At 40.2% G+C, this 15721-nt stretch overlaps 1 protein-coding gene across 1 annotated transcript; it reads right to left on the reverse strand.

Moving 5' to 3' along the window:
* Positions 1-759: 759 nt before the first annotated feature.
* Positions 760-15114, reverse strand: LOC117430941 (ethanolamine kinase 1-like). The gene is made up of 8 exons (XM_034907993.2): positions 14660-15114; positions 8467-8726; positions 7467-7607; positions 6310-6452; positions 5676-5759; positions 4974-5134; positions 3561-3634; positions 760-3312 (listed from the first exon to the last, which is right to left on the reverse strand). The coding sequence occupies exons 1-8, from the start codon at positions 14804-14806 to the stop codon at positions 3240-3242; spliced, it is 1083 nt and encodes a 360-aa protein (XP_034763884.2). The 5' UTR covers positions 14807-15114; the 3' UTR covers positions 760-3239.
* Between the last annotated feature and the right edge of the window lie 607 nt (positions 15115-15721).

The raw sequence follows: 15721 nt of genomic DNA on the forward strand, positions 1-15721 counted from the left end.
AGTAAACACAATATGTTTCTGTAAACCAGGGAACAGGAAATTCATGGTTTACAGAAACATATTGTCACAGGCCTCGTCTTTTTTGCATAGCTCTGTATTGTAACCAAATGTCCCGTTATTGATTATATTCTAACTGCACACCAGAAAACAGCTATAGGGATGACCAATGTGCTCAAAGAGATTTAAAAAAAAAAAAAAAAAAAATCAAACCTTCAAAATTGCATGAAATGGAAGATATGTAAAATTGTAACAAAGAAATTGACAAAAAACAAAATAGTTTTACCATACTAAACTAAAGACACTGCTTCAGTATTTATGTGCTTTCTTAAACATTTAATAGAAAATATATATTTTTTTTATATATCTAATCAGGCTACCGATCTCTCTCAGCCTTCAAAACCATTACCAACCTTACCTCTGAATCAAAAGCCATACTGTGGACAAGCTAGCTGTACATAAAACAATGTGGTCCACAGCGCCCTCTTGTGAATAAGGCAGACACATCCGGGTTAATATGTCACATTACCCCCTCAATTAAATACTCGTAATACACTGCAGTCCAATTATATATATATATATATATATATATATATATATATATATATATAAGCTGCATGGTTGAAATTGACATCTCACACAGTGGGTTTTGGAAGGCATGGTCAGTAATCTGCATCTCCTCTTTCGAATTACTGCACTGTATCTAACGATGGCAGTGGCAGCCTTTCACAGGAATTCAACAAAAGAAAGAGCCACTTAAGATTATTTTTTTTGGTCTTTTAATGCAAATATTTACTAGCCAGTGTAAAATAGCATCTTCCAGTAAGAACATACACAATTGTAAAAGTGCCACTGTACACCAGGAATCTTCACAAAATTACAGTATTTACAGGTTGCTGTTATTTCCACTCCCCTCCAAAACAAAATGCAGCACACTCACAAAACACGAGCGCGGGGACCCCCCCAGCACTCTCCATTTCAACGTTCTTTAGATGATTAACATTTAATCTTCCTCCTGTAACAAATCCTATACACGATTCAAACAGTTAACAGCATAGAAATTCAACTCACAGGCATTCTGTACAATTCAAGTTAAATTGGGTCAGTACATTCACAAAGGTAATCATTCGAAGCAGGGCAATGTTATTCTCAAGACACACAACTAAAAATAAAATAAAATAAAAAAAGTCATTGGTATCCGCTAGTGTTGATAATATGAACGTGTGTTTGAAATGAGAGTGTGTGTTTGTGCAAGTGTTTTAAATACGGATTGCACATTAGGTACCACGTAACTGCCATTACATGTTATTACACAGCACTTAAATCAACCAGGTTTAGGACAACCTAATATTACCTTAGATTAGGGAGCCATGAGAAGAGCTAATCAGGATATGTTAGGAGGTGCACTATTGCAGTAGTCTAGCTATTGATCTAATGTTTTAGTGGGACTTATTATTACAAAAAGCACATTAAGTTATTTGCAAATACTTATAGCAACATCAAAGCACTTACATATGACTTAATTAGCAATTAGTACCACATTTTCTGTATAAAAAATAAATAAATAGGGCATTGCAACCATTTAAAAATGCACATATGATACTTCATTACCCACAAGGCTGGTTTCAGAGATGCATTTTAGCAATGGCGGCAAAGGTTGGCTAGTGCCAATAGGAATGTGTGAAACCAGTCGCTAGAGTGACTGCAGCCAGGCCAGGCTGTGCAGGCTGGTTTCACACTAAAACAATGAGCCGAACATCCCTCACTCCCTGCGATTCAGTCCCTGGGCTTCCTGGAGGTATCGTGTTTTGGACAAACTACCACGATAATATTTTAATATATCAAATGTGACATTTTTTTTAAAGACAGGACCACGTTTTAATATCGGTGACCGATAAACTTCACCCAGGAACGTCAGCTCCTCCACAGCTGAAATGTGTCGCCTAGTTTTACAATTTCAGTAAAGTCCAGCTGTGTTCTAGACGTCTTCAATTACTCCCAAAATCTTCATTTACTTTCAGATTTTATATTCTTACTTCAGAATGTATTTATACATTATCCATTTCAAAATACCTTTAAATAATTCACAGTTCATTGATTATAAATTAACTCTCACATTGCTTAATTTGTAACTGAAGTGCAACATTTGTTGTAAATTATTTTCTTCACGATAAAAACAAGCAAGAAATATTTCAGATGAATTATTTAACAGAAAGTAACCGATACTCGTCTATCTTGCATTAAATCTTATCCCTAAAACAGGGAGGGTTTGTCACATTAATAACCAAAGGTATATACACATTCCTTGTGACACACAAGGATATTAAATGCAAATAATAAAGGGTGTAAGTTCCATCAGATTCGGACAAGGGGTGCCCAAGATATAGCTTAGCCAATCAGGAGTGAGTACCATGGACAGGTAGGTCACAGTGCTCTACATTCACAGTATGTGGAATATCTTTTTGTAATAAATGCCTGTTTCCAGGTTTGTCCCCCTGCCATGGCCTTTCAGAAAGGGGATAGCGCTACTTACATTCTAGAACACCAAAACAATAAACCTACCCCAATCCAAAAGAAATCAGCTTTAAAATTCACGGTCCTCTACCCCTCCCGTAATTCTGCTTCCAAACTATGGACTGCACCAGAAAAGTTACTATTAAACAGGAGGGTTAGAACAAAAGACAGAAAACGCATGCAATAAACTGAGACTGTGGGACAGTATTTAATGAGATTGAGTAGATCTACATGAATACTGATTTACACACGTTCAGTTTACTGCATGAATTCATTCAGATCAGCCCCTTGTGCAGAATTCAGATGGGATCAGCTTGCCTGTCATGTCCAACACACAAATATTAAATCGCGAGTTTTACAGTTTTGATTTGGCCACCGTGGCACCACACATTAAGGGAGTGATGTCACAGTTCAGTCTGTGTAGGATCTCACTCCACGACCCACAATTCAACGACATTCAGGCAAAACAAGAATCTGGCAAAATGGTGGTCTAATCATCCAACTAAAACAATCTTCATGTATGGTTACGATGTGCTGCAGCTAGACATGGAAGGAGAACAGGAAAGGGTAGGGCTTGTGCAATGTGTGTAATCCTCCCCCTCCTCTTCACCAGACTAACTAGTCTAACCAGTGTAACCTCAATTCCCAGATGAAAAGTGCTTCTGCGTCTTGGTTGAAGTCTTAAAAAGACTTCAGGAGGAGCTGCTGCTGCTGTAAGAGGCCAGGGATCATTCAGGGATCTCCAGCGCCATCACTTCAGGCTTCATCTTGAAGTACTGATTGAACCGCAGCACAGCGTACCTGAGCAGAGACACAGAGAGGAGGTCAGACAGAGTGTGCAGTGCCCTCCCTCTAGTGGCTGATCATAGTCACTGCAGGAAATACAAGTCCTAAAGCAGCTCTGATCACTGCCAATCAGTACACACAGATGACATTTTAAAAGAACCAAACTAAAAAGCTTGTAAAATTATATTGTAAAAAATATTTTGTACTAGTGTACTATTAAAAAAAAAAGTATAAAACACACACACATTATATATAGTGCTTACCTGAGAAAGTCAAAGTCGATAGTGGAGTACTTGGCTTGAATGAGCGCCCAGAAGCCCCAGAAGAAATGAGAAGCCTGCAGGACAGAGATGAGCAGACCCTGTATTATTAAACTGATCTGGTCTAAACAGGACTTCTTACAAACAACTAGGAGCAAGGGGGCAGTGAAAAGCAGGACTGCATTCACAATGCGTGGAATAACTACTCGTAACAATCATCCGTGGACAGTTTGATCAAATTCAGATAAGCAGGCAATCGCCAAGATACCAATACGAAATGAAAGGACATCACTGACCTAGAGTCTTAGTGTCCTATTAATTTGTGCTAAGGAATGTCCTTACCAAGTTTCATCAGAACTGGATGAGCGATTCTCAATATACTAAAAATGGAAGTGTGACTTACAAAGCTCATGCACATGAGGGGGCCTCCTCGCAGGGGGATAAACAGTGGCAGCGTTGCAACAACATATAAAAACGTTACAATTTCTTCAGTTTGGTTAAGCAGTATGTCAGGTAGAGTGAAATCAAAAGCGTCCACGTGATCAAGAACAAACACACTCAAGAACACTGCTTCCCATTAAAACACGGCAAACAGACTGGTCCAGTTCACAGAGTTTAGTCTTCTGTGACGCGACACATTCCCGGCTCACCAGGATCAAAGGGGGCTAGGTTGTTAAACAGGCACAAAGGTTCACATCAGTGGGAAGTGTCCTTAGATAACATTATCCGATGGGCCACACAGGAACACATCATATGAGGGACTGCATTTCCCTAATGACCCGGATGCATTTTAATTAGATTTGTTTTACAGAGGATCTGCATTATACATTAATTTGCAGTGGAACTTGTTCCTCAGGTCTGTCAGTAATTAACTGCAGAAGAAAAAAGAAAGAAGAAATAACCTCAGCTACTGTAACACACTGAATCTTGAGATGACTCCATACAACACTATGGCTTAACTTCAACATGCAGAGACCCAAGTTTATAATTCAGTTTAATAACAGAGCAGAGAATGCAATACAAACTTATTTTTATATAGCGCCCTTCACGCCACAGCATCCCAGAGCACTGTACAACATTAAAAACAAGAGTGCTCTTGTGTATAATACACTCCAATTATATAAAAATTGCATTTAAAAAAAGTCAATTTAGACTCCAATCGAAATTTTCAACCTGCCTAATGTCAACCCGAACAGTTCCACAAAACGAGGAGCACAACAGCAAAAAGTTCTAAACCCAAAAAAATGTAGGCTACTGGCATTAAGGAAATATCATGTGCTGGGGGCTCCTCCCAAACTGTATGTACTGCTGCCTGGCACGTTAGTTTGGTCCCATCATCTAAATGGATATCGGAAGTGTTCTGCGGGAGAGAGAAGGCAATATACAAGCTCTATAGAAGAAGCTCTGCAGACTCACCAGAGCAAACTTGTTGATCTGCACGTAGAGCGTCTCGATCTCACACTCTGTCACCTCCTCCCCCTTCTTGGTGAAGCGCTTGTAGGCCTGCAAGTAGATGTGCAGCCACTGCATCTGTAACTCCCTGCTGGGGTAGAGGGAGTAGTCCACCTCGCTTACTCCTGGCAGGAAAACGCACCCAAACAAGCATCCGAACACACACACGGCATGCAAATGGACACAACACAGACACACCGCACGGAAACGCACACAGCACAGACAAACGCAACACCCACGGACATGAATGCAAATCAGACCAGCGTTCAAGCAGACACACACACCAACACACGCACGCGCACACATACCGAAAAAAGTGGGGAAGAGGTAAAGAGAGAGATTTAAAAATCATTCTCACATGAGGGAGCAATACTAGGAAGCGCTTTGCAGCATCAGGTATCAAGGACTTGATCTCATTTACATGCAAGACCCCTATTTTAATAATGAATGCAAATGCTTCAATGCGTTCCTACTACTGCTCTGGGCTGGATGGAGTTATCAACAACACCCAACAATAATGATACATTTACTTACAACCTTCTCCACCTGCTGTGGAACAACAGCTACTGGCCCAGGACAGGGGAGCAGGTACGAGGGTAGTAAAGCTTCAGAGCTATGGGAATGGATTCTGCACTGACCTCATGGGCCATGCTGGCCTTCACTTACCTGCAAACTCATTGAAGTGGTTCCCAATGTCAAAGGCCTGGTAATTGTAGCTGGCATACTCGTAATCTATAAAACGGACTTGGCCTGAGGAAGCAGAGGAGGAGATCAGCTGCCATTTATGAATCCAATTAACCCTTTCACACATGGCGAACTCATATGAGAACGCCATTTTTCCCTCCATATAAAGCAACAGAAAAATATATATATTCTGTATCGAAACTTTATTTTCAGCTATTTTCAGTATTTCATGCATGAAAGGGTTAAACACAGAGAGAAAAGTGTCAGAGATCCGTGACCAACTGGAGAAGGTTTTTAATGAACGAAACGCTTACTATACAGTTTAGAAATAGTTTACTAATCTATACAGCATTCCCCGATCTGCAAATACAAAACTAGGGACATGATCAGATTTTCTGCACTTACTAAACACTAAAACCACTTATATTAACCAGGCAGAAATTAAGAGGAAGAGGAATTATACATGTCAGTATTTTTAAATGTGCTTGTTTCCCAGTAACAGCAGGGGCTAGGGTAATAAAACAAAATCAAAATCTACTTAAGATAATTTAAGCCAGCCAGCTGTGTATAATAATGTAATAAAGCTCTGTGAGAGAGCGGGTGTGTGGGCCCTTGCCTTCTTTGTCGTTGTGGATGATGTTTTTACACAGCAGGTCATTGTGACAAAGCACTATGGGAGAGCCGAGCTGCGAGAGGTGCTCCTTCATCCACGCCATTTCCTGTTCAAGCACTTCCAGGCTGGGCACTTCCTGCTGGATCCTAGAAATCAATAAAATCAATCTATTCAGAAACGCAGCAGGTAATCCAAGCACAGCGGCTGCAAGCAGTTCTCGCAAAGCTCTGCTTGCGAGCAGGGCTGGGATGTGTGTTCCCACAGTCTTAATACTTGAGCTCCCCTTCCTGTGCAAGCAGGTTAATTCAGGTCTCAGTATCGAGGACTGTATGAGAGTATTCTCACAGCAGGCTGAGTGATCATGCACACACACACTCTCGCTGGAAACAAGAACACTCAGGAAAATTCAAAACCAAATGACTCCAAGTGAGGTTTTATTTATATCCCCTTCTCAGACAGACTTACAGCCCCATGTATTGCGATTGTTTCTGAGAACTGCTATTGCAACTGTTTTGCTAGAGCGATACTGTAATTAGAGCAGGCTGATTACCAGCGGAACTGAGCCAACAAGACAGACCACCACTTCCTTTCCAGGCTAATGGGCTTAGTCCAGTGCTCTAATCCTGCAGACAGCAAGACAGGCAGACACAAATCCATCCAGCCGAGCTGTACATACTATACTCCTAACAATATAATACAGTGTGTGAACATGAATACATACATTTAAACACCATATGGAAGATGTGCAAAGTGTCACTGAAAAGTTTCCATCACCACTGCATTGAAAATGACGACCGTCACGTGGAGGCTACTTAAAGATGACATCGTCAGTGTTCGCATATTTATGGTAAACACACACACCCTCCTGTCTTACCTTGAGTAATTTTTTTTTTTTTTTTGCAATAACTCACTGTGACTGATGCTCACTTATAGTTTTATCAACTTTAGTAGAGAAGCCACCATACCCAGTTTTATCACACAAGCTATTCTCAAGGTAGTTGAAGAACCCTTTCTTGATAAGCACCCTGCTCCAGATTCATTCAGGTCTCAGTTAAACACCAGTTAAAAGACTGCAGCTGTAACTGCTAGCGGTGAAGGGGACAGTGGACTGAACTGGGCAGTGTGAAGGGTGCCGGGGGGGTTGGGGGCTGACTTCTTACCTGATGTTGGAGGCCTCTGCTGTGAACTCTGTGGTCACAAGGGAGAAGTATTTCCGCAGCTTGATCCACAGGTTGGGTTTGGGAATGCAGCCGTTGTGGGCATGGATAGTGTGGATCCGTGCCATCTCCACAGCAATCAGTCTGCAGGGGAATTGAATTATTATTATTATTATTATTATTATTATTATTATTATTATTATTATTATTATTATTATTATTATTATTATTATTAAATAAAGAGCAAGATCTATACTAGAGATTACCTGCATAGTATAACATCCCTATGTACACTATGCTAAGTGACATTATAATAAACATGACTACTTCTCTAAATATGTATAGAGAGAGAAAATTCAATGACAAAACGTTTCGACCAGAATTCTTTCTCAACGTCTTCAATGTTGATATGGATTCTGGTTCACAGTCTTGTATCCCAGACCCTGTTTGCTGAGTGGTCTTTGTAAGCAGGTTTGACTGTAATTACACTCTCTAGGGGCTGGAGTTTCTCTGCCGGAGTTGGGAAACTCACCCCAACTCCATGTAAGGATCAATACCAAACGAATCACAACACATAATTGTTCAGAAGATTTTTAATGATATACTCAGGGTTCGAAACTTTCACTAGCCCTGCATTCAGTCCTGGGTTTCAGAACTCCCCTTGTTGAAGTACATTATTGAAATCAACAGGCGCCAGGCCGCTGCTAAATCTGCTCTGAATTAACTGATCACACTTGAATAAGTCTCATCTGCATCTGCAGGTTGACTGTTAGGAGCCATTCATGCAGCTATAAGACAAGGAACAATATGATTAACAGGGGTTCCACAAATTCCAACCTACTAAATCATTTAAATAATATACTTAATTAATGGTAGCTTGGAAACCCAGGACTGGGTGCAGGGCTAGTGTGTCTAACCCTGTATGCTACTTTGGGGTTCAGATCAAGTCTAGGGATTGAGGTTCAGATTGCATCCCATTAAAGACATCCTGAAAGTCTGTTACCTGAAAAGCACAGGGTCCCGGACGTGTTGGGGTCCCATTGCGTCCCCCTGCATGAACTCATAGCACAGCCCATTCTGGAAGGTACAGTAGAGGTGCGGGGCACAGCCGTTGGCGTGCAGGACTTGAAAACTCTTCAGCTCATTGTCCCGATCCACAAACAGCTCTGTCTTATTCCCATAGACCCGGACCAGCACCGTGTCGGCCGGGCACTCCTCCAAATAGCAGCCCACCAGCTTGTTAGTGATGCCATCCGTGAACAACTGGAGGAGGAGAGAGAGAGAGGAGAGTCACGCTCAACTCCCACCAGCCTTCCTGCGCCCAACAGGCTAGGTTTCTCTTTCAACAAGTAACTCAATATTTGTTTTACACTTGAATACTTTTCCAGATCATAAGACAGCATTCCCCATCAGCCTCTGAGGCTCCTGTTTGCTGTGTAGCTATAGTGATGGTTCCATGCACACCAGACTACAATATGCATAACAAATAATAGGAGCAGAAACAGAAACCTGGCTGGAGAGCTGTTGTCTGGATTAACTCGGATACACCTCTACTATGGAAATGCCTTAATGAGTTTATCCAGGTGAAATATATTGACATTGTCCCAAGTGCCTCTAAAACCCCTTCTCTCTTGTACATGGGGCTAGCTCCTTTTGAATGGAAGGTTTATGCTGCAGAAGTATATGGCCCTTCAGTAGAACCAACTTCATTCTTGGTGGGGGTTCCCCACTGATGACGGAAATGATAATGAGGTGTGGGAACCCACTGATATGAAAAATAGTGAATTCTGGCCAACTCAGATAATTTGGATTGAAGGAATACCAAATAAATACCTGATTAAAAAGACCATTGTTACCAGTAACTGTTATTATTATTATTTATTTCTTAGCAGACGCCCTTATCCAGGGCGACTTACAATTGTTACAACATATCACATTATACATTATTTCACAGTATACAGATATCACATTATTTTTACATACAATTACCCATTTATACAGTTGGGTTTTTACTGGAGCAATCTAGGTAAAGTACCTTGCTCAAGGGTACAACAGCAGTGTCCCCGACCGGGGATTGAACCCACAACCCTCCAGTCAAGAGTCCAGAGCCCTAACCACTACTCCACACTGCTGCCCTGTTAAGAGCAATACTATTATAATATTGTAAAACTGCACTGGTTTAGAAATGGTTAAACAAGGAGAAACATGATTGCAGAAATCTTTGTTAGCCTAAATGAAGGTTCAGTAAAACTAAAAAAAAAACTATGACCTAATGCAATAACCCGGATGGAGCCTCTTCAGAATGTGCTTGCAGCTAAAGTTTCTTATCAGCAAGAAACAGCTTAACCCAGACCGGGGCCCCTTGCCTGCACATTTTACATAAGTATGTACCAAGCTCTTCTTTGTGCCTGAGAAATGTGTTTTAGCAAGTAAGGCTAAATTTACTGACACACACACAGGTGCTTTAACTCAAAGACCGGCCCGCTTAGTCTTAGCTGGTGCGCTTGCTGGAGACCTCTCTGTGAAGCTGACTGCTGGTGTTGTATTCAGAGACTAGTTTGGACGACTGTCCTTTCTTTGTCCTGGTTTATATTTCTCTAAAATAAAAAAAGAGGGTAAGCATAATCTTGAATTTATATCTCACCTATATTGAAGCATAAGGCTATAATGATAGGATTATTATATGCAGCTTCAGGGAGGATGTTATAGGTTAGCTTTGGGTGTTTTAGGCTGACAAAGTACGTGTTGTAACCATATTGTTTTATAGTATTGATGCTGTTAGTTTGCAAAGACGCCAGACTGCCTGGATTGTCTAGGAGCTAGGATTCAAAGTCGATCTCTGATCACTTGATCCATTTAAGCGTTAATAAAACCAAAAAGGGGTCAAATATATACTTTGATTGGTTAAACTTTGAATAAACAGAGTCTACGTGATTATTCTTGATTGAAGATTGTCTGGGTATGTGAAAATCTGTAAGCCAGCACACAAACGATCCACTACAGGAGTTTAAACCATCTATTTGTGCTCCTGAGCCTCCCCAGGTCTATTAGAGAATAAAAAAGGGCACGAATGTGACAATATGTTGATCCAAATACTAGCATCTCTTAGCTCATTAAACAGGGCATTTCTGTACCATGTTTATTAAAACTAACATACCTGCATTCTGTTGTTAAAAGAACCCTAAACACTACATGCCCTTGTATGCGTTTGACAGTCATTTTAGCTCATTCCACAAGAGCCATTTCAATCGGTAACTTAAAAGGCTGCTAATTGCACTGTACAGTAAATGTAACAGATGTTCTTGTGGATAAAAATGCATTTTTGAACAGCATACATTTTTAGCCATGCATATATATATAAAAGAGTTTGCAATATCGATTGAAATAGGTTCAAAAATAACCTGTAATTTATAACGGAGTTAAAGATATCATGCAACGTGAAAATTAATAAATGACGATGGCAGGAATTAAATATTTATTTGATATTTTCAAGCACACCCCTTTTGCATGGTTTTCTCCTTCGTTTGTCAGCTTCATTTGAGAGATTTCGCTGCTGTAATATGGCACAGCTTTATACTTTTGTGCAGCTACATTAAAACAATGCTAACATTCTGTAAGTTTAAGGGAACGTTTGGACATGATAAAGCAACTAAACTAACTGATCTAAACTGTGGCAGTTCAATGGAGGGTGCTGGATACAGGGTGGCAGTGTATTAATCTACTATACATTGTATCAAACATTCCATGCCTCCCACTGAAACATGGATTCCATTCCCCACACCACTGCCCGATGGCAGGGAGGACATCTGTGACACAAGGCTGTGCTTAAACCCTCATGTTTTCAGCTGGTTTCACAGACCCTGGATGCTCTAGTCTTGGATTATGTTACCTGAGGTGACATGAGGGAGTCTGAGATTAGTGCCGATCGAGGTCTGTGGAACCAGCTGGAAATGTTTTGTGGAAATTCAGGGCTGCTCTGTCTCTCGTCACCTCCTCAAGACCCACCTGTTTAGACTGCACTTGTAGATCTCTTGATCCAAATAATAATAATAATAATAATAATAATAAAGTAAACCAATTCCCATTTACTGCACATGATCCTGGTCACAGTCAGTATTTACAGGATTTGAAACCCTGGTCAGAATTTAAATATAAATATTTATGAGTAATTTAAAATGGTACCGTGAAGCGGCCGGTTTTATGTTTTAAGACAATGAATTCCAAAGGTGAGCTGCCTGATATACAAAGGCATGCTGGCCCATATTAGATCTCAGTTTAGAAATTTTTAAAGTAGGCACATCATTTAGTGTCTGAAACGTCTGGTTTTGTTTATTTTGCACTGAGCCCTGATGCACTTTACCCAGCTCATCATCACTCTGTTAATAAACGGATGTGCTACAGCAGTCGAACTTGGATTTGAAGGTCCCTTTAGACTATGCTGTGACTTGTTGAAAACTTGTGAACCTATAAAAAGCAGTCTGTTTGACCTCTGCTCTCAAGAGTGCAGTCATTGGCGAATTTCACCAGTACTTTGGTCTAAAATGTCTACCCTCCGTTTAAAATGTGTTTTCTTCTTAGGTAAAGTTTTACTTAAGAAGTTACCCCGTGTAACCGTAGCTCACATTTATCACCCTGTTGTGGATTCGCACTTCGCAAAGACAGTGAAATCATTTCAGATGCAAACATTAAGGGTGTCTCCATTTTACGAAAGTACTTTTCCAGGTTTACAAGCACCTGTATGCTAAGTTAACACACAAACAAAACACACGCACCCACCGCTTGTCACAGTGCTCAAGACAGCATTGTAATCTGACACTGGCAGCCAATGGCTGGCTCAGTCTCCTTCAGTGCAGTGAAACTTGCAGCAGTGGCACCATGGACACCTACAGTCAGAGTCATAAACAAACTCTGCTGCTGTGACAACATCAAGCTGACATTCACGTAAAGCAGCACCTTGCAAACAGGCCAACGCCCCGACAGGCTGCTCAGCGGCACTGAAGCTACATTACAGTTAAAAGCCATGTCAATAAAAACATCTGAATGTGTATTTAACAGCTAGAAAGAGAACTGGCCCTAGGGACAGTGTTGCTGTGGGGGGGCTCGAGTGGATCAATGCCTTCAAACCTGAAAGGGAGAGTACAGGTTGGCTCAAACATTGCTCTGTTCTGCACATATTTTCCTTTTATATGCATTCTGATCTGACTGTAACTCAACCCTACTGTATGTAAGGTTTCACATAACCCGATTACCACTAATCTTGCACCACCTAATATTACCTAAGACAATGCAGAGCAAGATTAGTGCAAATTGTGATGAAACTTTTCTGGCTTGTGTGTGTTATCCCAGTTCATTAAACTGACTTTGCTGCTGTCCCAGCTTCTGTACATTCATTAAAAGGCTGAGCTGAATGCTTGTGGGATACCGATTCTTGTCAGCGCTTAATTTAATATACGTATTCCAGGTTTGTAAAAAGGATCTCAATACTATCATGCAGATTTCCTCCCGTATTTTCAAAGTATTGCTATTTTTATTGCATCAAGAGGGATCAGGCACTCATGAGGAAGATGTAATAATAATAATAATAATATAGCTTGCCTTTTATACGAGATCCATCTCGACTACACCACCCTGCCTATAGAAATTGTAACAGAACGATGTTCTGGCTGGGCTTCACCATTGGTTGTAACAAGAGACCACACTGGTATCAAAGTGAACAATGTAGAAAACAAAGATCTGCAGAAAAATGAAGCAGATGCACACGTGACACGCGATGCTGCTTCTGAAGGATGCTTTGGGACACATTGCTTTTGTTAATGCAACACTGTTCATTAGTAACCTGCCATAAACCAAAGCAGGGGTGACTTTGTCCATGAATTTCCAATGCAATTAGATGTCTTCTATCTATCTAACCTATAGTCTATCCCCTAAGATGCGGCACTCAGCAGCAGGCCACGCAGGGGCTCATTTTACTGGCAAAACTAGATCACGTCAGTGTGCAGGGATGAGGGTTGAGTCTTTAACTAGTGCTCATAAATGTAGTTAACTGAAACAGAAACTAAAACTAAATAACTTTTGCTATTGCTTCCAGAAAGTTTGCTTACAGCTGACAAGTGTTTGGGTTTATTGCAATACCCCAACATTGAAAAAATACACGTTGGGCATCGCTCATTATCAGGGATAGAAATAAGACTCTTATTGAATAGAGGTTTTACCCATTCCATGTTTTACAAAGAGCATGATTAGCCACAGTGTATTGGTAACAAGCTCAGGTGGGTCTTATTAAACTCACCGTAAAACCAATAATGGATAAAACTGCTTCACAAACTCAAAATCAATAACTAGCCTAAACAGTTACACCCTTGCTTAAGTTGAGAGATCACATTCTGTATAGCTTTTTAAAATGGGTGCGCGTTTCTTTAAAAGAGCTGTCAGTTTCAGCAGTGAGAAAGCTGACCTGCCAACACTTGGGTACAGCCACGTTTGCAGGTGCGACAGTAAAGCGGCACCAATCTGGATAACCCAATGACATCATTGGAACACCCGGGCACCCCATTGGGACTGGGTCAGCCTAGCTGAGGATCCGGCAGTGTAGAATGTCTAATTTATATATTTTTTCTTGACTTTCTTGTTTTTAAAAAGCACACCACAATTAAGAACCAAAAGAAACGCATTAGCCTATATCGTTTTAAAATGTACCCTACAGTATGTATTTTAGAATTTAACACGAATAGTACTAATGTAGCCTATAGTTGGTGATAATGGCACACTTAAATAATAAACACACACACATATACGATAGATATATACTTACTTTTCCCTACATTTTTTCGATACATTTGCCTAACACACAGTAATATTCAAAAAGCCCCTTTTGTAAAGTAATGAAAACGTCATGATAGAAAAAAAAAAGAAATATGATACCGATAGGGTGAAGACGATTCTTTTTTTTTTTTTTTTTTTTTTTTTTTTTGCAGTAAGAAAATATTTATAGCTACTTGTATATATTTAATTTCTAGTACAACGTGATTTACTATAGATTTAAACAAACCGACTGTTGTTGGCTGGGATTACAATAACATTATTAATACGACCGCATCTCGTTTTGAGACGGTCTGTCACTTTCATGAAAGGAAAATGTGAGGTCATACCAGCTGAAAATGCAGATATTTTGAAAGGTAACAGTAATGGTTATTTACCTTGGTTTGTACCCGGTCGGTGTCCCAGGCGGGTCGAAGCTTTTTGATCAGTTTCAATGCACCGGGTATTACATTATGCTCGTCCACGCAAATGGACAATTTTCGGATTACCGGCGAACCGACGGGCACATGGATTTCCGTCTCCATTCTGCTTATCTGCTTTCTGTTAACACTTTACAACAAATAAATTATCTGTAATATAAAAGCTACTGATATAAATAAAACAGGGTTTTTTTTTTTTTTTTAGAGAAATGGAATGTAAAATATAATTGGCCGGTTTTTCTTAATGAAACGATGCTGATGTTGGTGTTCAATGTGCAACGCCCTGTGGAAAGAATCACCTGATTGTTTAGTTCCAGTGAGGGGAGCGCACAGTCATAGAGAGCTGGAGAAACGCCCACTCGGAATATTCAGAACCCGGCGTGACCACGGGAGGGGGCTCGGCAAAGAGCCCAACTTGGCAGCAGGAGAGAGAAGCGATTTAAAGAACTGTCTCCCCTGCTGGTTGTAAGACCAAAGCAAACTAGTTTGAATTTTGTTGAAAGCCTACATTATTATTTAATAATAATAATAATAATAATAATAATAATAATAATAATAATAATAATAATAATAATAATTGTGTTTAGTCATAACTGTTTCGTTACTGTTTGTTTTTACTGTTGTTTCAGAGTTTTAAAAACAACTTTTAGAAATTAAAGATTTTACATATAGTTGTTTTAAACGGTTTGGGAGCCAAAACGCTTATTACTTATCAATCGTTATTTTTTAACCGTATAAAACTAGCAAATCAAAAAAAAAGAATGTGTTTACTTGTTTCAAAATGGGCTCGTTTGACCACACACATTGCATCATGAGCTGAATTACACACACTCTCCACTAGGTGGCAGTAAAGCTATTGAAATTCAAAACAGTCACCATGCTCCAGAATGTTCAGCAAGCGCTGTCCAGTCACACCGAGTATCATAAGCTTTCAAGGGGTGGTCTGCTTGGCTTGCCTATATCAGGGCTTCCCAGCCCCCCTGTGTCTACTGGTATTCATTCCAACTGAGCTGTCAATTA

The sequence above is a fragment of the Acipenser ruthenus genome, chromosome 29 (genome assembly GCF_902713425.1).
Source record: "Acipenser ruthenus chromosome 29, fAciRut3.2 maternal haplotype, whole genome shotgun sequence".
NCBI lineage: Eukaryota > Metazoa > Chordata > Actinopteri > Acipenseriformes > Acipenseridae > Acipenser > Acipenser ruthenus.

Coding starts and splice junctions, on each gene's coding strand:
- LOC117430941 (XM_034907993.2), bottom strand. CDS start 14,806: ATGGAGACGGAAATCCATGTGCCCGTCGGTTCGCCGGTAATCCGAAAA. Junction 7,608..8,466: donor CGGGACCCTGTGCTTTTCAG/GTAACAGACTTT, acceptor ATTCCCCTGCAG/ACTGATTGCTGTGGAGATGG. Junction 6,453..7,466: donor GCAGAGGCCTCCAACATCAG/GTAAGAAGTCAG, acceptor ATTGATTTCTAG/GATCCAGCAGGAAGTGCCCA.